The following is a 24,169-nucleotide window of genomic DNA, read 5'->3' as shown; positions in this document are numbered from 1 at the left end:
TTTAGCTTTACGACATGGCAAACGGAAATGTTGAAATTTGAGATTGCAGAAGGTAGTGAATGTATTGCAAGCGTGATAGCGTTTATTATCATTGAACAACTTATTTAACAGGGCGTTGATGTACATAAGAGAGAAGTATTCAATTTATTTATTTTTATATATATACTTTTTTTTTAATATGCATTTATGTGTAGTACGTATAATTTACGACTTGAAACTTTTTTATCAAGCTAGGAATGGACCAAATATAGTCTCGTAAATCTTCTGCCAAGTATTACAAGAGCGATCCACCCTAAATTTCGTATACATTGTAGGAAGAGTATATATCGAATAGCCAACAAGTAACAACTAAATTAGAATATAATAACAACAATAATTAACGAATTTGTGTATTTCTTATTGAAAAATAGGAAATACGAAAGAAAATTAATGGAAGACTTGGAAAGGAAGATTGGTGGAGAAGGGAAAGAATGAAGAGGGGAGGGAAGTAAAGGGCTGAGAAATGGATTGGCTGGCTTCTCCCCTTTGTAAGATAAAACTGAAGGGAAATATGAGATGACGCAGTGTCACGATTATATTGATTCTGGACCGCGTAAGGAAAGAAGCGTAAGTAAGTCGGAAGTTTGAATAAGAGGAAAGGGTGAAAGATGAGTTTTGAAATGTATCAGGGTTTTGGTCCACTCCTATCCGAGATAGTGTAATTGATGAATCACGGGCAGAATTTGCAGATTGCGCGAGGTTGACGTGCGACAATATTTTGAGATCCAGCTGAAACTGCCTGTGCAGCCTTTTCGTCCATTGCGCGCAAAGTTTCATCTGGAGTGCACGCGAAGGGAATTGGTCTGCTCAGGCTGAGAGAGAGAGTATAGGTAGAGCTTGACTTGTCACACGTTAGTCGCGCGGCGCGCACGTCGAACCTCTTCGGTAAGATTTCTCGCTTTTTCCATTCTTTTAAGTAATTTATAATAATAATCATATCTATATAGTATACAAGTATGAAGTAGGAGGCTGGGCACCGCCCACCGAGCTATCACAGTCGTCTGGTGCCGCAGCACATACGTATACGTGGTTCAGCCTTATCACCTACCTCTTAAACTAGCTTTTTTATCTCTAATCTCTAATTATTCAAAATACAGTATAGCCCCGTATCAGGTGGCAAGTCGTTTACTATGAGCTGGAGCAACGATATCATTCGGTTACTGCATTATCAAATATTTCAAAAAAGCACAAATTCCTCTCGTTGATCCATTCCAGTGCCGTACAGAACTATCGCCTTCCCCCCATTGCTCTCACACAATGGCGCAATTAGATCTGAAATTCTCCCGTTGCCTTTCTCGGGCAAGACCCCTGCCTCTGCCTCCACCCCCCCCCCCTCCCCACCAGTGGCACCAATCCCTCTTTAAAAGCACACTACTCTTTCAATTATAACATGTGATTTTCTCAAAGTCGCGTATCGTCGCAACTCGTCGTACATCTTTCATTCCGTTTGGCACGCAATGGCTTCTCATTATGTTATAAAATTACAAAATTTCTGGATCCATTATGACGCATGCGGGTCTTATAATTGCAAATGAAAATATTGCAATGCAATGACCGAATGAAACGTCGGATATGCGAATTGTCGAGAGAATCTAGATTATTGCTATATACTTTAGAAACAGTGATATAAATCAGTGTTTTTTTTTCTTTTCGTCTTTTTTTTCTCCCCGGCAGGGGGATTAATACTTGATCACATTGTTAAGATTCGAAAAATTGATGCTCTTCGCTGCTAGTAAGAAAACACAGAGCATTGGACGATCGCGTGTTGCGATATACATGTGAAAATTACAAGAGAAAGAAGCAAAGGAAAGAAAAACACAACAAAAATGTCTATGCCAAATTATATCACTCTTTCGTTGGAAATATTCGTGATCGAGTGTCACTCGAGGCTTGCTTAGGGAGTTACACCATATATACATGGAGCTATACTGTTAGCTGTCTCCAATTGATAATACACAGTTTTACAGATCGTTCAGTCAGAGTGCAATGCGCGTTAAATCTAAGAGAATAGCATTGAACACACACACACGACGCGAGGACAAAGTAGACTCTAATCGAGGCTGGCAAGTTGCTTTCTTTTTAAAAGAAAAATGACACTTTTCAAGAAGATGAGAGGAGTGAGGGAAAAAAGCGAAGAAAACTCTCTCTCTCTCTCTCTCTCTTTCTCTTTCTCTTTCTCGCTCTCGCTCTCCCGTTTGGGCAATCCCTAGCGCAGCTTACTAATGGAAGCACTCTGGTTATTACTATATACATAAAAAACCAAACAAGAACCAAAGTGTAAAAGCAATGATTATCGGTTTGTCACGATCGTGGATATTAAAGTTTCATGTACACGTGGCTTCTGCCCTGCAGAAATTCGAGTGTGACTAGTGCCATGGGAATGAGCTAGCTTGCAGCAGATCGTTCCGATTGAAAAGGGCTGGGACAGTATGTGGACGAGTGATCGGTTAAACGCGGAGAGAGCAGCCGGTCCTTGAGTCATCGATTATAATGTATTTTTTCAAAAATATTGTCGAACAAGCTGAGACGCAAAAGAGACGATAGAAATGGAAGTGAGTGTGCTGCGCACTATTAAATATATAGTCAACGTAATTCTCGCTCAACGTGCACTTGACCGAGCGCTCTTTAGGAACGGTATAATGCGTTTCAATCCAAAATGGCAATACACATCAGATGTAATATGTACACGGGGAGATATACATATATGCTTTTTTTCTTGACAAAATAGAACATTTATGTCTCTATATGAGAATGAAATCTATCGAGCCAATCTTTGGAACGTTTTGAAAATATAAGTTGATCGTAAGTTATAGGACCGAGATGTCTTTGAAAAGCGTGAAAACCAATTTTCTTTAAAGAACTTGAGAAATGTTATGGACGGAACGTGTGGAAATCGACAACGAAGCACAAATGAATATCTCTATTCGGGATGATATTTATACGCAGATATTATATATAATATTATATATATATACACACGCACACACGAGCAGACGAAGCTTACCTAATTTGAGAATAATCATGTTTCTTCAAATACAGACAATTGTACTAAATAAATTCAAGTATACACATAACTCTGTGTTGCTCTTTAGCTCTCACACATTCCAACATACGCATACACACACATACACGCGTACACGCGGGCGGACACGTGCGTTTACATTTATTATCATTCTTACTCTCTTGCTCCATCATGTTTTTTTAGTAAAACTAGATGATCATATGTAGACAGCGATCGTACAAATGCTTACGAACTATAAATGGCATGTGAGTGTCGCCCCCACCATACTATATAATAATAATAATCCAATAATTTTCCTATAACTCTTAATTTTTTTCCTCTCTCTAACAGTTTTGTATATTAATATATATATATACAGCAGTACTCCATCTTGCAAGCTGCATTACACTTATAAAGACGACACTTAGAGTTTAAAAATATAATCATCATATATTCAAAGTAGTATTATACTATTATCATTGTTGTTGTTGTTGATGTCGTTACAATTAATATTATTATTATTATTATTATTATTATTAGTAGTAGTAGTAGTAGTAGTAGTAGTAATATAGTAATAGTAGAGTGTAGTATAGTAGTAGTAGTAGTAGTAGTAGTAGTAGTAGTAGTAGAAGTAGTAGTAGTAGTAGTAATAATAATATTATGTTATTATTATCTTGGAGGGACAGCACACTTTGCTATGCCACGACACTGCAGAGTTGAATAGAGACTAACGCGAAAGTTACCACGCTCTTTTAATGGCACGGATATACACCAGAAGAAAAAAACTCCCCGTTGTTACAACAACGCTTATCGATTCACTGACCTTCGTATGTCTCTTTCGATCCATTATTGCCTACATCCGATGGTTACAATGATTATAAATATATTTTCACAATTAATTTTTTGTACATCTCCTATCGTGCATCGATCATTCGTTTGCGTAAAATGAGAAGACAAAAAAATAGTAAAAGAGACACGACGTATTTACTATACACTTGATTAAAAGTGACGGTAAAAGAAATTAAAACCAACTGCTAAATGTTATCGATAAGTGGAAGAATACAACATAGTAAACGGAAGACTTTGAATAATGGAAAGCATATGATTGCATAGAAGCTTTCGCGGTTGCACGTGGGGCTTCTTTCGGCAGCTGTTAAACCTTTTTACAAGTATACATTCTCATTTTCCGCGCACGGAGGGACAAGGTAAAAACCAAAGTATTACACAGCCTATATATAATTATACCTGGTTATAATTTCTTATAAGATGAGATATATATTGCAAGATATTAAAAAATAAATTTATGCTTTACAACTTTTCCGTTTAACATTTAGCCGTTATTCCTTAGGAAGAAAACATATAATTCCTCTTTATTGGAAATTAAACTGAAGGAATAGTTTCTATCATCATTTTCATATAGATATAAAATATCTTGGTTCTTCTTTTAATTGTTCATTTTGTTTTTTTTTTCTTTTAACATTTTTGGATACTGAGTTTAGAATCTTAGTTGAAAAAGGACTGCTCGTGGTTGCCTCTCTTGCCTTCTCACAATAAACATCAGTCGCGCAAGAGGCTTAAAAGTGATCTTTCGTTGAGAAGAACAAGTGACTCTCTTGGCGATATAGACGGAAAAAGGGGGAAAAGGGGATAGAGAAAAGACTGTGTTTAAATGCTGTAAGTAGATTATCGAAAGACCAGTAGAAAGATGGAGAGAAATGTATAGGGGGAGAGGGGAGAGGGGAGAGGGAAGAGGGAAGAGGGAAGAGAGAGAGAGAGAGAGAGAGAGAGAGAGAGAGAGAGAGAGCGTGATAACCCCTAGCCACATACCCTTGGTTTTCGCGAGAATAATTACGTATTTGACAGTAAAAGCGAAATCTACCCTCGAATACCTTAATACTGTAATGAGCAACTGGATTTGAAGGTACCGCAAAAAGTTCGACGTATGGGTGATCGACGGAGGTCAGTGAAGATCGTCTTCGTCGCTGTCGTTACCATCTTTCGATCTATCGGCACCTCCCTCACCGTCGCTAGAACCTGAGTCACTGCTCATGTCTTCGGATTGCCAGCCTCCAGTCTGCTGCTGCTGCTGTAGCTGCTGCTGCTGCTGATGTTGCTGCTGCGCATGTTGATGCTGCTGATGGTGCTGTTGCTGCTGTTGCGAGTGTTTCGATACCTTGTGACGTTTACCTGCTCTTGGTACCGATTCCGCTGAAGAGCCATCCAGCATCGGTTGCAAAATTCGTCGACGAGCATTAATGAACCAATTGTTTACCTGCAGCAGCGTTAGACTCGTTTGGCTCGCTATTTGACGTTTCTCGTCTTCCGTTGGATACGGATGCTGCAAAACAAAAAGAAATAATTTTTAAAGTCCTGCTCGTTCATTCTCCATAATCGCGTTTGAAGAAGGAAAGGAGGAGAGTATCCTTACGACTATATGCTGGAAGAGCCACGCTCTCATGATACTCGTGGCCTGTTTCGGAAGAACGCCACGCTTTTGCCTTCCTTTCTTACTGGGCGTGTCCGCTGCCATGATTGGACGTTGCAGTTCCAGTGCCACATCCCTCGTCCTCTTCGTCGCTAGGAGCCGACGAAGGAGAACCTGCAACAGTAATATCTGAGCGCGGATCAGTCTATGAATAGCCGATAACATAACGTTGGGATGATAGCCAAATGGATTTCGTCAACGTCATACCTACTTGCAGGGGACTATTGCAATTACTGCATGGATTTTCTAGTTGATTTAAGCATGTGTGTGTGTGTTTGTGTGCAATCGTGTTGAAATTGCATTGGTAGGTTTGGCGTTGACGTTCAATCTTCGCGCGCGCGCTACGATCAAAGATTATATAATACTCTACCGAGAGGGACAGGGACAGGGAGAGAGAAAGAGAAAGAGTGAGAGAGGTGTAAGCTCTTGTAAAAAATATCTAACCGATGCCTTTTCTATTACTAGAGTATCCATTATCCAGATTTTCGCGGTATCGTGCTTGCAACGGAAGGAGACCCCAATATCCAGCCTCTTCGACATAAATTCTTTCGAATGCATTCACGTGTTCCATATCATCTAGAAATATCATTTAACGTAAAGTTTGTTGAAAAGAGTTCCAGATTGATACTTTTTTCCTTGGATAGGAATCGGACCCGTTGTTATATAGAGATGGGGAGAAGAACGATAGAGCGAAGATTCAAGAGCAGAAAGAGATTTGTTGGGGTCGATTTGTGGTGGGAGTGAGGAAGGAAGGAAAGAAGGGCGGGTGAGAGACGTCTCGAAAGAAGAGAGATGAGATGGGACCAACCTTGGCCAAGGTACATGTCGTTAACGGGTGTACAAGGATGAGCTCCAATTTGCGAGAGTGGAGTGCTGCCGTGCACGGCCGAGGGAGAGAGGGGCTCGTCGTGCTCTTGGTTGTTGGAGGTGATGGATCGCTGAAGGGACGAGGACGATCTGACCGATGATGGCCTGTCGTTGCCGCTCTCGTTCTGCAGGATTCCTTGATTTCCGCTGCTGCCACCGCTGCTGCTGCCACTGCCACTGCCACCGCCGCCGCCGCCGCCGCCACCGCCGCCACCGCCACCGCCACCGCCACCATTCTCCGACAAAGAGCTTCCTCTGCTCACTCTGAGTCCGTTAGCTCCCGACTCAACATCATTGCCTGTAGATGACAGCACCTGGCAAATATATGTCGACACTAGCCGTCAGAGAACAGGGGTGGGATTCTATAATATCCTAAGAGATGGACCAGCACCGCCAAATCCTCCACCCAATCGTTTCCCAATCGCCAAAGATATCGTTGTATTGATAATCACCCCCTTATCCTTCCCCCCCCCCCCCTCCCAACCCCCGTACACCTGTACAGCTATAAATTCAACGATTGATTTGCAAAATTACCCAAGGAACGCAGCTCCCATTGTAACAAAATTATGCCAACACCGTATCGCGATTAATCTAAAAAGAAATTTGATAGTATAGAGTTTCTTGATAATTCTCGTCCCGATGTAAGCGAGCAAAGATTGCAGAAGCATTAGAGAATTTAAAGTTTAGTAAAGCATCGATATTTATATGTACTGTTTAAATTTGAAGAACGCGAAGGGGGTGCAGTGGTTGAAGCTCTAGTATATTTCAAGGTAGCCAAGGGTTAATCTTTGAAAATTAGTTGACAGAGTTGATTCGACAGCGGTTCTTGTGCATCCCTTTCGTTAAGAGGATATTGGAGGATATCTACCAAGGTTATGGAAATGGCAGTGTCATGCCTTGCGGAGAGAGAGGAGAGAGAGAGAGAGGAGAGAGAGAGAGAGGAGAGAGAGAGAGGAGAGAGAGAGAGAGAGAGAGAGAGAGAGAGAGAGAGAGAGAGAGAGAGAGAGGAGAGAGAGAGAGAGAGAATTGAACCAACCTGCAACGGACTGCTGCCATTGCTCCCACTGGATGGACCCATATCGTGCCCATGATGACTGTAATCGCTGCGAAGCAAATTCTCGCTTTGCATCTTTCCCTTCAGGCACGTGATGTATCTGTTGCAAAAATCTTTGCACAGCTCCTGTACCTTTTCCAGCTCCAACAAATGAATTCTCAGCACTTGTATCGCCTTGATCATCTAAAACGAATAATTTCACATTAATCGAAAGCTCTCATCAATTGTTTTCGAGCATATTCCCTTTTTTCATACTCCCCCCCCCCCCCCCCCCCCTCGCCAACCCCATTAACAATCTCAACATAGCCCTTGGCTCCTCTCTAACGTATTTCGAGGCTTGAATGAGGCCCGATTGTCAACTACAGTGGCATACATAGTAATTAGTGGTCGATAATTGAACAGTTTGTGAAAAGTCATGGTCATATATACATTTGAGATAAGGGAAAAAGTGAGCGAAGCAATGGTTGTGTGGTACACGTCGAGTGAAGATAAGATAGTATTATTGGTCGTTATACAGCTGGTAATCAATTGTAAGAGCGGCGCAGCATTGACAGCGTAGCAAACTGGAAGAGTACGCGCATCTCCTCGAGTCTTAAGATCAAAAGTTACTGTATAGGATATAAAAGATATAGAAATTGTCCGTAATTTCTGTATGGGGTTCTGATAGTATACTTTTCCACGCTCCACCCTCCCACCTCCCGCTGCCCCTTGCCAAAATCTCGAGGGAGAGTTTGTGTCTCACCAAACCGTCAATCTCCGGGTCATTGATGAGGAAAGGCTTTCGGTCTCTCTCTTGGTGCTGGACAAAGGCCTGGATGTCCATGTTGAAGCTCTCGGACGTGGAGTTGTCCGAGCTCTGAGTAGCCTGCTCGCATCTTTCGAATAGTAACGCGAGGAGGGGGAACAGCGGATGCTTGTAGACGGCTCGTTTGTCAGCCTCGAATTGGGCCTGATCCTGGTGCGCTGTGTAATCGGCAACCCCACTCGCAGGGTCCTGATCGTAACCAGGAGTCACCATCGCTAGCGCCACGGCGGTGCTACCCTCTTGCATTCTATCATTCCTTCCTGCAAACTTCCATCCTTGCCCCAATCCTCCAAGGCTTCCTCCTCCTCCTCCTCCTCCTCCTCCCCCTCCTCCTGCTCCTTCGAACTCTTACTCTCTCCCTCTCCCCCCTCCCTCTCTCTCGTCCACGAGTCCACCTGCAAGAACGAGTACAATGGTTAGAATTATTTTTTCTTTTAATCGTCCCTCTCCTCCCATGTATATATATATATATATATATATATATATGTTTATGTACAGAGAGTTTTGCTTTTGATCACAGTGGGAGGGGGGATGTAGAGAAAAATGGCAATGCGACACACGGGGGTGTGGGTAAGGGAGTGAGTTGGGCCTGGCTGCTATTTCTATATAGAAAAATGTAACCGAGTGTATACCGTGGCGGCGATAGCTAGAAGAACAAAAGTGACAGTGCTAGAGGAGACGATGAGTTTTTCTTCGAGTTTCTCATACGGGACTCCCTTAAAAGTCAACGCGGCTCCGTTCACGTACACAAGGGAACACATAGTATATACTATAGTCCAGTGACTTAAACTATTGGACAAAACCACCTCCCCAGGCTAAAGCTACACTTTTAATACGCGTCGGTCGATCGATCGATATTTCTTTCCTATATACCAGTCCAGCATCCCTTTATTTAACCAATCATTCTTCCACATAGTCCTTATACTATACCGTTATGAAATATCTTACTTTTCTTTAATACAAGCATTTCTTTTACTCGTGACAAATGACTCCTAGAGATGTATAACATTTTAAGAGAACTCTCGTGTGAAAAGATCTTTTTTATACGAGTAATCCGAGGTACTTGTCTCCTCTATTAAGATTGCAGCTATTCTTCCTACGAATAACATTTTTGTGCCAGTACGGAGCATCGCTATAATTTCATTCGAAGCCGATGTTACTGGACTACCTACTTGAATCTGGCGAGAAAGTGGTTAAAAGGAGCAACTCCTCCGAGCCTTGTAAAAAATAGTGATTAGAGAGAGAGAGAGAGAGAGAGAGAGTGGAACACGTCGTTTCTTCTCTCTGGAGAGTATATATTTTTATCGAGAGATGAATATAATATATTGAAACAAAAATGCTCTATTTATATATTCAAAATGTCAAGTTTTCGAGGAAGGGGAAGGACGTGATGAACTATATATAATCGGTGGTAGAGGTAGGAGGGTGATCGGCTAAAAGTGAAATTGGAGACAAAAGAGTGAGTTTGTTTATGATGAAATTTATTGTCTAGTTTAAGAAGGAGGAATGGGGGGGGGGGGGGTTAATTTCGTGCAAGATCGATTTTGGTGTGTATTGGCATAGCAGAGAGTGGGTGGAGGAAGGAGTTTGGAGGGGGGTAGAGAGTGAGAGAGAGAGAGAGAGAGAGAGAGAGAGAGAGAGAGAGAGAGAGAGAGAGAGAGAGAGAGAGAGAGAGAGAGAGAGAGAGAGAGAGAGTAGGTTGCCGCAGCATTTTATTTATTCATGCCGAAACGGCGTGTATGAGGTTCGGGAAAATTCAAAAGGGACGTTCGGAATGGAAGGCGGAATGCCGGTGTAGCCGGTAGCTGATGGCGCTCGAGCCTCCTAATGATGACATTTAAATGCAGTGCTGCTCGTTCGGTTCTTCGTGGCGCCCTGCTACGCTCTCGGCTCTACCCTCTCGCCAATTCTCCTCTTTCTCCCTTTTTCTTTTCTCCTTCCCATATACGGCCGCGCCCGCCCCACTCGAGTCTCTCTACCCCCTAAGCCAGTCGCGAAGCGTCTCTCTAACCTGCCGCCTCCAACTTTGTCCACTTCTTCTTTTCTCCCTCTCTTTACGCTTGCCGCGAATAGAGAGAGAGAGAGAGAGAGAGAGAGCGAGGGAGAAGCTTCATCCCCCTATACCCTGAGCTCTCTCGTATGTATATACCTTCCATACCAGCTTCGCACATTTACTCTTTTATCAAATATCATTGGCCACTGGAAAAAAGCATGTGCTTTTCCTCCTCAGAGTGAAACATGAGTGGAATCGGCATGACGAGACTTATCGCACCAATCAACTTTAATTGGTATATTCTTATTTCAAAGAGTATACGTGTTTTCCATTTTTAAAGGATTTCTTTTATGTCTTTATATATCTTTGTAAAAAGGAATTGATTTGATAGATAATCTCGGGTAAAGCAAAGGGTGTAATTTAATAAGAGTTTCGTATAAAAGCTTCTAGTTGCATTTACGGCAGTATTATATAGCGCGAGACGTTCAAGGAACATATACATATCCTGGGCATGTTCGCTGGACGCGTGAGATGGCTATCCTCGGAGCGCGCGTTTCAAGGATGTCCCGAGGATATCTGTCTTATTGGCCTGGTCGTCCGATGGAATAATTCTAAACGACGCACGCGAATCTGTTTTCTAAGATCCTAACGATATACGCAAAAAGTGCAACTAGCTATATCCAATAAAACACGTACATCTTCGGATTGTGCTAATTTGTGTTGATATTCTCTCTCTCTCTCTCTCTCTGACATATGGCTGGGGAGCATTCCTTGCGAACGACCTTTGGTGTGGAAAAGGTTGAAAGGCTGAAGCATTGACCGAGGGAAAATGACGATGGAAAGGAATGGTGGTGGTCGACGCTTCATTCGTATACATGGTTGCAGGAGAAGAAAAGGAAGAAATTTCGTGGGGGGAGAGTTTCGGGCGAGGAGAAAGCTTGCAGAGCTAGGATAAATGGGAAATTAGGTTATTATTATGCAGAGCCAACGCCGATGATCGCGCACGACCAACATTGATAATTGCAAACCAGTGGAAAAACTGATGCATGTGTATATATGCCTGCATTCTACGAATAGAAAGTAAGCTCAGATCCAAAGATTAATGGTCTAGCTTTAAATATTTTATATCGAGTACTGGCTGAAGAATCAAACGCCAAACCATTCAGAGAAGGGTCGAAAGAATCTTTTGAAAAACTTTGTCGAGCACATCTCTCCCCAAAAGTTTAGAGCTGAGTTGAGAGTGGAAAAATTTGTTTTCGAAGATAAATAAGGGAGCTGAGCAAAAGAGGTAAACAAGTGCTTCAACAGAGAGAGAGAGAGAGAGAGAGAGAGAGAGAGAGAGAGAGAGAGAGAGCGGTCGAAAAGGATAAAAGTGGTGAGGTGCCAACTGCCTGCCAAGTTGACGCTTCGCTCGCTCGCGTCTGCAGAATGGCACTGGAGCTTTTTCTGTCGAACGCAAGATTGGAATGACGCCACGCGCGATTCGTCTAATCGAACGTTCGATTGTGCGCTCCTCACTTACATCTTGAGTGATCGGTTTGGGCGCGACCTTGCATATTTCTGGTCAAACGAACCTTACTATAGAGAGACATTTAGAAAGAAAGAAAATTGAAGCGAACGATCATTGAAGAAAGTTTGCCAAAAGCTGCATCCCCAGCAATTTTGCTTGAAAATTAATACAAAGATACGTTTATAATATTATTAAAGCCTGTATTCGCGACAGATACGTATAGCTTAGGATGCGAATGAGTAAGCGATTAATAAGATCGATTCCTCTCACTGATTTTGGCAGCGCGATTTTCTACCCTCTCTCCTCTTTCCCTTATGCAGTAACATATAGATATGGAGAGTCGCGTATTACAATATAAAGGCTGAGCCGTGCGTGCGCGCGCGCGCGCGCCCGACTGGCTCGTCTAAAAGTTTTTTCAAAGCTTGGGAAGCGGAAGAGGAATATAAGAAGAGTAAGTAAGTAGGGGGGGGGAGGAGGAGGAGGGGGGGAGAGAAAGGAAGGGATATAAGGGAGTCGACGTGGAAATAGCGTGAAAGGAGATGCGTGTAGAGTAAAAGGAGCTAGGATAGATAGTAGAAAGTAAAGGGGGAGAAAGAGGGGCAAAATCCAGCCCTCTCTTTGCCATTGTACTAGGTCCGCGTCGTCGAGTATAGAGCAGCTAGCAGAGAGACGCCATTACTTGCAAGTGGCGCGCGACTTTCCGTTAAAGCTCATATTTATCGTCTCCCCCGCACGCCGCTGCTCGCTCTCTGTTTTCATTTAAAATAATATCGCTGACAAGGAACGGTCAGTTTTCTCTCTCTCTCTCTCTAGCTCCTACCCTCAAACATTTACCAGCCCTGCCACCTGTAGAAGCGCAAGAGCACAGCCGCCGCTTTTCTCTCATTTTCCCCTATTCCCATTCGTCACTCTCACGGCCTTTCTCAGATTCGTACGGACCAACCCAGCCCTCGATCGCGCTGACTCTGTGCAATCGAACCTTTGCGCAATTTCTCCACTTTTCATCAAAATATTTTCTTGCCAAAAAATTCTTGCGCGTCACTCCTCGTCGAACGGTGCGCAAGTGACAAATAAAACAGTCAATATTTTCTTTAGAAATCAGTTGAAACGTTCCACGTACCGTGAGTATATAACCGAATGCACGAGAAGCAACAAATGCCAATCTATGCAAATATTTGACGAAACTATATATAAATATAGCTACTTTTACCATGGATATGGATAGATTCGAAAAAGAGTTGTTCCAAAGAGAAACATGTAGTAAAGTGTTGTAGGAGGCATTAAGAATCTGAGAGGGAATGAGTTGGCGCAATGTTCACAGCTTGGATTCTATCGTAATCGTAATGGTAATCGCACACAGATCCCCAGGCCCCGTGGCTGCTGCTGCAACGATCGCGAGACATTGATCAGGCCAATTTGAGTATATTTATGTTTGAAATGTGCAGAAGAAGGATCGGTGCAGTTTCCGATAGGTTGGGGTGCATGGTTGCCTTGTGCACAACACACAACCATATACCTATACTGCAATGGAGATCCAAAATTGGTAGCGGATGATCACGATTTTTCCGCCGGAATTTTTCTCAGCCTCGTCTCTCTTTTCCGCGAGAGGATTTCGTGCGGGCACGCGCGCGAGCGAGGAGAGAAAGGGAAAGATGGCGAGGATGAGTTTTTGGCCAGAGTTATCGTTAGTCTGGAAAATCCCTGCGTTCGTCCCACCCCCCCCCCCCCTCCCTCCCGCTCTATGGTATAGTACCACGTGCACAGTGCAGCTATATGTACCTACTCGTTCCTCTTGGTCCGACCGTAAAATCGTAACTCGCACCGGTCGTCGGTAGCGAGTGCCGCGCGCACAGGGCAGTTTTCTTACTCGGCCTCTCCCCTCCCAACCACGCCATCAGCAGCCACATTATATTGCTTTCGGATTCTTCGCCGTGCCACGGAGCTTTTTCACGCAGCTGTTACACCGAGAAAAGCGGGCGAGCCCCACCCCCATCCCTCCTATACTCTTGGAGCAGCCTAACGAGACAAGGCGCGCAAAGTACGAGAATCGGAAATAATAATCCCGACGACCGGGCGTATTTTACACGCGTCCAGAGAAAGCCCGTCTCCTTCGAAGATGCACACGGATATAATCCCGCAGGGTAGGTACGTCGTGTGAAAAGTTGCTGCGGCAAGAGAAAGCTCGTTCTTCGATGATAGCGCGTGAATCCTTGAGAGAGAAATGCATGCTGCTGCTGCTGCAATTTAAAAGTGGAAAAATCTATCGAATCTCTCGAGGCGAGTGGAGCTGATTCGAGCCGAGCTAAAAAGTCAACTTTTCCTTTAATTAATAGAACGCCTTGGTGAATGGGTAGAATTTTCTTTATCTTGGCACTCGCGTTGCTGGCGAGAGGACGCGACGCGATGCGACGCGAGGGGAGGAAGAAAACTTGAAGGCGGACAAAAGGGGAGAAACACCGGGATACAAATTAGAAGCTGCAAATGAGTTTTCGTGCTTTCGCCAGTTGCTTTACACACTCGCGCACACAAAGAAACGCAGCAGAGTTTTCCTCTAAATACTAGTGTCGAGTATAGAAGCATCGGGGAGGGAGCGGGGGGCGGAGGGGGGGGGGGGAGTGCATGGAAAGCACTGTCTTTATTCGTGCGTGCGTGCGCGCGCCATCAACTATAAAACTTTCGGCGAATGCCGCTATTATTTGCAAGATTAATCGTTGGTATATATACGCATATGTGTGTACGCGCGATATAAAGCGATTGTATACTTGTGCCACTCTGTCGGATTGCTTTCACGCACTGACCAGTCTCTATTATTCTTTCTGTTATCTCAGAAATATCAGACACACGGTACACGACGAATGCTCTCTTTCTCGCGTAGAAGGGGAGAAGAAGAGGAAAAATTATAGAATTAGAATTTAAGAAAGCGCGAACAATTAATTTTTACTATAGAGAAACAAATTGGAGCCACGAGGAGGAATGACAGCTCGACAGCTTGGCAGCTCTAGACGCGAGGCGTGTTTATATATGCTTTGCGCCAGACCTTCCGGAAAAACTGCAGGACAACAGGAAATGATGATGACGATTAGATGAGAGACTTGTAAATTGTGAAATTTCAATCAACAGTCAGGTACACGCATCGTAGCGTGAAATACGCAGCAGCAATAGTGTTTCAAATATATACCGTAAAACTTTTAAACGCGTGAGAGAAGGCTGAAAAAGAAACGTTATTGCTGATGCTCTTGACAAACAAGCTATCCACCGCGAGAGGGAGGGAGGGAGAGAGAGGGAGGAAGGAAAGAAGAACGTAACGAGATTGATCGGAGCTTTCAATGTTTACACGCGTGTGTGGCTGTGTCGAACACTGATGGAGACATCCCATAACGATTAATCATGGCACGGGATAAAAAGGATGAAATAAAAATACCTTGAAAGCGCGCGCGCGCTGGTAGGATTTTTTATTGCAGTGCTGGAAGGTCGGAATAGGTTGACGAGGGACGATTTCGCATTGCGATCAACCACGTGCCTGCCTGCCTGCCTGCCTGCCTCCCTCTTCCGAGTACGGAAGAGCAAATAAACGCACAAGTGGGAGAAAGAAGGCAAAAGATGGCGAACCGGTTGTTTACTATCTGTCAGTCATCGGGCTGCGGGCATCCTCGGGTCGAACCGGCGCCTCGCGAACCTCCACGAACCAGCCAGCACTCGTGCGAGCTACGCTTCTACACTCACACACGCATACGTACACCAGGCACCAGAACACGCCGCGAAATCCACATCAACTTTGCCGAATACCGTGTGTGTGTGTGTGTGTGTGTAGCACGCGACAGAGCACACGTTAAATTCTTCTCCTTCTTCTCATCCCTCGCATCTCTCTCACTCTCTCCCACTTCTACACTTTTCGGAATGGATAGCAAGGAATAAAGAGATATTTTCTGATGAAACGGAAAGGACAAGTGAGATGGATGTTTAACAACGGGCTTTTATCGAGAGGAGAGGAAGCACTGCTGCAGACGGACGCCGAGTTGACTCTGGCATCATCTCGGGAGTCGAGCAAAAGCCGGCCCCCGAGGGGGGTCGTCGGGTGGCGAAATAGCGAGAGAGTAAGAATTGAAAAAGGAAGGGGTAGTGTGTGGCGAGAGAGAGAGAGAGAGAGAGAGAGAGAGAGAGAGAAGGGAATCGAGACTGTGTGTGTAGAGTACTACCGGACGGACGGACGAGATGTGCGAAGAAGATGCTCTCTCTCTATCTCTCTCGCGGGGAGAATATTTATCGCGTGGGAAGGTGATAGTTGATCCGTGTCAGCGAAGCGTCAATAACCGATGGGTAAGCAGCAAGCTTTGCTTCCTACGGAATACGATCGGTCGCGCGAAGAGGGCGTAGCAAAAAGTGCGGAGCTACTGACTCTTTCGCTCTCTCTCTCGCTCTATCGTTCCGTCAGTCGCTTGGCCGGCTTGGCTGCTCCGCCGCGCGCGTTCGTTGGTTGCCTCTATCCAAGGGCCGTATCTATCTTTGCGTCCAACGAGAGGCACCTCTCTCCCAAAAACACACACGCAAACACACCTCTTATCAATACATAATATATCCATCTCACCAATCCATTTATCAATACAAAACTCTTTAAAAATTACCCATAGCCTCTGCCTTTCTTTCAAATATTTTCCAATCAATTGTCAAATATTATATTACCAAGGATCTCTCAACTTTAGGCAATAAAACTTTCCAGGGTCAAGCAGCAGCCTCAAAAATTTGGTCCCTTTCAATCGAGTCTTCTACGCTGCTTGCTCGATTCTCTTCCACCAATGCATCATCCCCTTTTTCTTCGGCGACCAATATCTTTATGCACCTGCAAATACGTTCACTTATAAATATGTAAAATGAAATCTTATTAAGAGACGCGATGCACTGGATAAATGCAATACGATAAAACGACAGAGATTTCATCTCTCTTTCCTTCTAACAGATAGGAGGTAATATTTCCGGTGAAATTTAACGAATTTTCGGAACAACTAGGAAAGACTTTTTTTTGCCACGGGCTCTCCGTAGACTGTGTCGCTCTGTCAGGTGGGCTTTTCTCTTTTTTGATACGGGCCTGATTGGCTAATCCACTCGTTTCGCTTTACGAAGCGAGTGCGCACACTCTTGATATCAGAGCCGCGATAAGGCGCATTCATATTTCTTTAACGGTGCGTACAATATCGCACAGGGTGTTAATTATTTTAGGAAGAGAGAAGAAAAATGAAAGAAAGGTTGTACAGGGAGCCTATATGCAAACCCTTTTACAATCGGTGTATGCGTGCTGAATATCGAGTCGCTTTGGCTCGACTAGTAATTATTGCGAGACACAATCCAATTACCACACTTTTAATAACACGCTTAAATCCACTACATCGAACCACTGAATTATTAATATTCTCCGATAAAATCGTTCGGTTTTATTTTCACCAAGTTTAATCTGTATCGTGGTAACATTATAATCCAAAATATCGTTGGTAAATATTTAAATGCTACACGGAACAAATTATAAAACTGGATTATTGTATATGGAAGAGAGAGAGAGAGAAAGAGAGAGAATTATACAAGGACAAAGATTAATCAGCCTCGTTCTTGCTTTTTTATCGCACCATCGAATAACTATTAATCAACATGTTAATATTCTCTTAGCAAGAGCAGGTTTAATTAATGCGTTTAATAATGATATATAGATGGGGTACGTCAAACAGTAAGAGTTACTAGTAACGATGGATCGTCCACCGGTCTCAATTTAACAGTACTTTGTTCAATTAATGAGAGTGCATGTGGTTTAGAACGCGAATCATATTGTTTTGGCAGAGATGCAGTGTAAAAATATTGAACGATCAATAAGTGGAATATTTTTGCGGGGAGAGATTAGAGAATGTAAGAACGGGGAGAGGTCTTGTGTATCGAGTGGAAAATAAAAATGAAAGAAATTGGAAAAGATTTGACCGCTGTTGGGGCCGCATGGCCAGATCGTTGACATGCCAAAACTTGGCAGACTCGACCTTTGACAATATCGATCGTATCAATCAACGGTACACACCACCGTGTATGTGTTGTTTGTATGAAAAAGAGAGGGAAACGAAGAGAGAGAGAGAGAGAGAGAGAGAGAGAGAAATGGGCGTTCACTGGAGCCAAATGCGCGAGAAAGGAATTTTTCGCGTGTAGCGGCGCACCACCAGAAGAATCAAGACCTAACCTCAAAATCTCTTCGTTGAAACTGGCGGTAATATGCATTTATGGTCGAGGGATATCGTGCAAGGGCTGAATACTCGTCGACTCGATGAAATTTCATGGGAAATTTCGAACATTTTCTCTAACCTGCTTTTCGATCCACCCTACTCGAGTCTCGATAGTTTTCGGCCTAATTGGCTGGCGCGTGTTTTATTTTTCTAAATTTTCGGCTTGCTCGGGTAGCGGCGGTTTTTACACGGAGTCCAACACGTGCATGGAAGCCTCGGTACTCCGGGTTTGGTATCTCTCTACCGGTCACACTCACACTCCCAAGGGATAACACTGTTTACCACTATTTACGGCGACTATAAATTAAAGTTATCGGACATTTTTCAACGCGCCATCGTCTCCACACACACTCTACAGTCTACACCCGTCTACTCCTACACTCTCTCCTGCTGCTGGCTGGTTTACCCTACCCTACCATCGTCTCCTCGTCTTTTGTGACGTCACTGATTCAATACTTTTCTCATAGCAAACTGGTTCCGAGTTGGACCGCGAGATGTCGCCACATGCCTGATTCGCGACTCGATTTTAAGATGTCGCTATCTTCCCTAGGTTACGGGATTCGACCGCGAGATGTCGCCACCTATCCGACTCGCGCGGTTCTATTGCGAGATACAGCTATCTGCCGAGTTCCGCGACTCGATCGCGAGATGTCGCCACCTAATTGATTTTCCGGTCCGTCACATGTATATATATGTATATATAAATACTTTCAATACCGAGGGGCAACCGAGGATCTGTGCTCTTTTCGACAATTTTATGCAAGAACCTTAACATTAGAAACAATGTCTTGCGTAATATCGATAAAAATAGAGAATAATGTTTCGTGTATCAGAGGATGTATAAGTAAATGAAGGGGACACACGCGCGTGCTTTTAAGTTATCCTATACATTTGAAAGGAAAAAGGTGCAGATTAACAGCGAAGGAAGTCTCGGCCCTCTCGGCTCTCCGACCACTTCTCCGGCGAAAGAAATTTCTACTTTTAGCTTGGAAGGAAGGACGGATCGAGATTCGAGGATATTTCCGGATTTGTAGATGTAGATGTATAGATTTAACACCGTGACGCTCGGTTACCTTGGGCTGCGTGGTTTTTTGGTGACTAATCGTTTCGCTTATATCGATATCTTATCTCTGCTCTTATCGGGGAAGAGTTTGAGCGTTGCGTCGCGTCGTGCAGTAGAGGAGATGTAGAAGAGAGAAGCGGCGCGCCGAGGGTTCCCGATTCAGCTCAGCTCATAGAGAGAGAGAGAGAGAGAGAGAGAGAATATCTAAGTAAGCGAGAAGCGACTTTGCTGAGTTTGCTGCAGTGGGATCATCAAACGATCGCTCCTTCCACGACGCGGTAGTTTAATTGCCCCGCGCGAAAATGTCAATTGAGCAATTTCTTCTCACGCTTTTCCTCTCGACACTTTGCATCGTCGCTGGTGGACAAAAAATAGCCGTGCTCGCCAACGATCGGGACTCGACGCAGGGAACGGAGGACAGTCTTGCCACGAGTTTGACGAGTTTCACGAGTTCGCCGAGTCCTCCCTCAGCGACAGAGATCAGCAGCAACACGACGCCATCGGGAGCCATGACCCCCCCCCTACCACCGGCAAGAAAAGTTTGCGATATTTGCAACTGTACAGGTATATATATATACTTATATATAGAAATATAATTTTTTATACATGTGTAAAAAAAGAACCGGTGAGAAATCATTGCATGTAATTGTATAGTGCATGGCTTAGTTTGGGAATATTCCTGCAGAGTTTGCGATAGATTAAACGTTTGCGCCTAATCTCCCTCATCTTTATCGCGTACGTCGATCGCTCCTTTTCTCAGAATCAAAGGTATACATATATACGTATGCCTATATAGCTTCGCGCAAAGCTATCTTACGCACTAGCTATTAATCATTTCCATCGGTATATATATATATATATATATATATATAGGTATAAGGAAAGGAGTAATTGACTCATCTCGATCCCCCTAATCAAAGTGGGAATTGAGTGAAATAAGTTTCATGAACAATAAAGTATATATATATATATATATATATATATATATATATATACAGAAGAGATGAATAAATGTGTGCGCGCATACGACATGGCCTTTTCCTTTGAAAAATGCTCTGGCGAGTTTTTATCGGAAGAGTCGATGGATCTATGCCGATAACCATAGCGTATAGATTAGATTTGATTTGATTTTTTGTCTCGATGTAAAAGCTGCCTCGTATCTACGGCTGCAATGCGTACCTATTACATACATGTATCTGTTCTTCTCCTTCTTTTTCACAGGCGAGCTAATCGATTGTTCGGGACTGGGCTTGGAGAGCAATTTGAAGGATAACCAATGGCCGAGGAGCCAGGTTCGAGTCGTCACTTTCGAGAAGAACAATCTTATCCGGCTGCAGCCATTCGCCAATGCAACCATCGAAAAATTAATTCTGCGGCACAATCGTATCCTGAGAATCGAGCAACGCGCTTTCTACAACATCAAACGCCTCTTCGAGATCGATCTCAGTCATAACGAGTTGATCTCGCAATTTTTCACATCCGACGTTTTCGAGGTGATTCTAAAACCTTTTTTCACATCATATGTTGATTTGCTGTACATGGATGGATGATTTAACAGCATGCAGTTGCGCCGGAGATGAGAGCTGGAAGGAAGAAAAGAAAATCTCACTCTCCCTCTCTCTCTCTCTCTCTCTCTCTCTCTCTCTCTCTCTCTCGCGCGCGCGCGCGCGCTTTAGGATGAAACATACTATATTGCAGTTAATATTTTATTGTGATGCGCGCGCAGCATTGTTAGCATAAGTGTTTCTTCGCTTTGCAAATTAATTCAAATCTATTTGATGGACGCGATGTAGGAATGATACCTATATATATGTAGATATGAATGATTTTTAGGGCCCATTCTCAGCCGTAGTCGACGAGCCATTGAAAGCCCTGAAAGTTTTGAATTTGGCCTGGAACGATTTGCACAGCCTGAAGCAGGATCTGTTCAAGCACGTAATGGGAATACGGATACTCGATTTGTCTGGAAATCCTCTGAGAGTGATCGACCATCCTACGTCCTTGGCCATCAGCAGCCTCCCATCCTTGGAGCGACTCGACTTGAGCAATTGTCAATTGAGTGATTTGCCCGATCACATATTTCACGCGCCAAGGTATATATACATATATAACGCGAACAACTGGCGAATCTCATCGTCTGTACATGTATCATAACTGCCAGCTAGCGAATATATAATATAATATTAATCTATCGAATTGTTTGGGACAGGAGCTTGAAGGCGTTGAGGCTAGCGGGTAATGAATTTGAAAGGCTGCCACTGGCATTGGACGATGCCAAAGGACTGCAGTCGTTGATCCTGGACGACAATCCGATCGAGCTGATCGAGCAGATTCATGGATTTCCGGTGTTACCAGCTCTCACCGAGCTCAGCCTCTGCGGAATGCCAGATTTGACGGAGATTGGCAAAAATGCCATGTCCGGCTTGTCCAGTCTCGAAAGGCTGAGCATTTGCCATAATCCGAAATTAACCAAGATTCACGAGCTTACTCTTGGCAAAGAGGTCAGACTTCTTGCTCTATCCATCCACGCACACTCAGTTTACCTATACTTATATATATATATATATATGTATAACTTTTTCCTTTATGCATGCATATATACAAATATGACGCGTGAAAGGACCTGTTAGTCGTCCATTGACACACAACCCTCTTCTCTCTTCAACTATATACATACATATATTAACATGGATGTGTATGGGTGAATTTGTGCAGACGTCGAAGGGAAGGATATGGCCGCCGTTGAAGCAATTGGATTTATCCGATAACGCCCTGCGATATTTGCCATCTCTCTTGGTAGGAAGGTGGGACAAACTCGAAGAAATGGATCTGACGAACAACCAATGGAGCTGCGATTGCGATAATCAATATCTGGTAAGATATTCATGGCCAATAGTATGCAGCATATCTGCGTGTATACAACGTTGCTGAGCTGCTTCGACGGTTGCGCGCGCGAACGCCTTTGCTCTCTCTCACTCACTCTCTCTCTCTCTCTCTCTCTCTCCCTCTATAGCTATATATCCCGCGCGGTCAATCTATAATCTCCCTGCAACGCCAATACATGCACGCGGAATACTATTCGGCCTCTTTAAAGCGTTCGTATATTTTACTATAACGATTCAATTCCATTTACATATATATAGTTGTAGAGTTGATCGCGCCCACTATAATCAGACTCAAGATTCGGCTCTGTATACATATCAGAGGGGAGAGTCTTGTTCTCGCTGTTAATCGATACGCGAGTTTGGCCATAATCATGTACCTGGGGAAAACTATATAATATAGAGAATAATTATTGCTAATCGTAATATAATGTATACACTATACTGATGCGTATGTATAACGTTTGGTGCTTGTGCAGATAGGGAAGCTGCTGCCGGAGAATGGAAAGAAATGGATGAAGGAGGAGGAATTGGAAGGATTGAGGTGTTCGGGGCCCCCCGAGCACATGGGCAAAAACCTGAGCTCGCTGTCCCATCGACACCTGAGATGCCCCGATCTCTACGGCGCCCGTCCAGAGAAGGACGCCGCCATTCTCGTCGGGATGCTCATAGGTCTCCTAGTGGCCATTCCCCTTGCTCTAGCTCTTTTCGTCCTCTGGCGACGTGGTTTCTTCTTCTGCGGACCGCAGGGACCAGCCGCCTTCTCCAGAGCGTTCTACAAACGTACTTCCAACAATGACGATGATCAGATGTATTGATTCATTCCTCTCTTCTTCCACCCCACCCTTCTTTTTTCTTTTTCTCTCAATTATATATATTTCAGAAATATTATTGCTCTACTGTTAAGAAATCAAGCGAGAGTGAGAGGGATGACACAGATTTGCTCTCATCTTTCTTCTTTTTTAATAAAATTCGTGGCCTACTTTACCACAAGAACTCTCAAGCTGCTATCTTCCTTATCCCTCTCTCTCTCTCTCTCTCTCTCTCTCTCTCTCTCTCTCTCTCTCTCCAAGCGTACATATACAGTGTTATTTATCCGGTGCAAAGTGTTTCCACAAACGCATCACTTTTATACACAAGTAAGGAGAAGGATTAGAGAGATTCACGCACATGCGCGAAAGTCCTTCTTATAAATTATATATAAAGCCGGCAATTATGCATTGCTCGAATCAAGAGATACGTCAGAGCTGGGACGGATTGTCTGATAAATTCTCTCTCTCTCCCACTCCCCGTTTGCCATATATATACAAATACGCGACGGGACGCACCAAACCGAGGCTACCATAAGTTTCTTTGTTGAGCCGTGATCGGGGGGAAGCCGATAAAGCTGTAATCGGAATTACCTGGAGTTTTTCGAACGCAACCCGATATGCCGTTCGTTTTACCTCTAACAAGTCTCGGGGGAGATTCTGAGACGGACTGACACTGACGCGCGTTAAATCCCAGGCCAGGACACGATAACAGCGTGTTGCACGCGTTCGAGCGCCATCCATGCAGTAATTCATACCTAATGATCCTGACAACATTTTTTTCATCTATATATAACTCTCTGCGACTGTTCTTTATTACAGTGTACATAGTATATAGTGACAGTGAAGCAGATCAATGTTTGGTCATCCACCTGCCGAATAAATCGCATAAAAAAGTTTCGTCGATTGGAGGAATATTCCTTGTTGATATAACGCCAGAGTGTGATTATTTACATGCATATATATATATATATATATATGATCGTTTATCGGGGCATTTGGAGAGCCAAGTGTAGATAATTGGAGCAACAAGTAAATGTTTGGCGATCCAAGTGGCGTATTGCAGCACCAATCGCAAATATCGTGCAGCTAAGATTGTTGTTTGGTGCGTACGATGGCAGTGGAGTAGGTCAATGTTTGACGATCCGGTTGAAAGATAATTCAAGTTGCGGTGGCTGTATGTGCGTAGGTTCGCGTGTGTACATGGGTGTGTGGACGGATGGCTGATGGGGGTGACTGAAGCGAGTCGAGGCTGGCGCGTGCCACTATTTAGAAGGGCCTTTGCCTTCGTGATTATCGAGTAAATTAACGTCCGGCTAATTAAGTTATCGACGCGTGTCCCTCTCCACTTTTCACACGCACACGCTTGTCCAAATTCGATATGGAATAGAAATCAGTATATCGGAATCA

At 43.8% G+C, this 24,169-nt stretch overlaps 2 protein-coding genes across 2 annotated transcripts; one reads left to right on the top strand and one right to left on the bottom strand.

The window, feature by feature from the left end:
• Nucleotides 1-60: 60 nt before the first annotated feature.
• Nucleotides 61-18,386, bottom strand: LOC136783088 (homeobox protein PKNOX2-like). The gene is given in 11 exon segments (XM_066742941.1): nucleotides 61-5,378; nucleotides 5,469-5,553; nucleotides 5,555-5,654; nucleotides 5,970-6,101; nucleotides 6,334-6,528; nucleotides 6,613-6,706; nucleotides 7,429-7,629; nucleotides 8,189-8,646; nucleotides 15,176-16,310; nucleotides 16,377-16,591; nucleotides 18,085-18,386. Coding segments are annotated over 8 exon segments (1,494 nt in total). The 5' UTR covers nucleotides 8,498-8,646; nucleotides 15,176-16,310; nucleotides 16,377-16,591; nucleotides 18,085-18,386; the 3' UTR covers nucleotides 61-5,000.
• Nucleotides 18,387-19,185: 799 nt separating this feature from the next.
• Nucleotides 19,186-22,953, top strand: LOC136783091 (leucine-rich repeat neuronal protein 2-like). The gene is made up of 6 exons (XM_066742943.1): nucleotides 19,186-19,632; nucleotides 20,290-20,561; nucleotides 20,902-21,161; nucleotides 21,278-21,569; nucleotides 21,784-21,942; nucleotides 22,430-22,953. The coding sequence occupies exons 1-6, from the start codon at nucleotides 19,371-19,373 to the stop codon at nucleotides 22,766-22,768; spliced, it is 1,584 nt and encodes a 527-aa protein (XP_066599040.1). The 5' UTR covers nucleotides 19,186-19,370; the 3' UTR covers nucleotides 22,769-22,953.
• Nucleotides 22,954-24,169: the final 1,216 nt, after the last annotated feature.

This window comes from Prorops nasuta, unplaced genomic scaffold (assembly GCF_024137725.1).
Source record: "Prorops nasuta isolate Cenicafe-Biocafe unplaced genomic scaffold, Cenicafe_Pnas_1.2 PNAS00032, whole genome shotgun sequence".
NCBI lineage: Eukaryota > Metazoa > Arthropoda > Insecta > Hymenoptera > Bethylidae > Prorops > Prorops nasuta.
The sequence above is the reverse complement of the archived record's forward strand: the minus strand, read 5'-3'. Positions and strand labels throughout refer to the sequence as shown.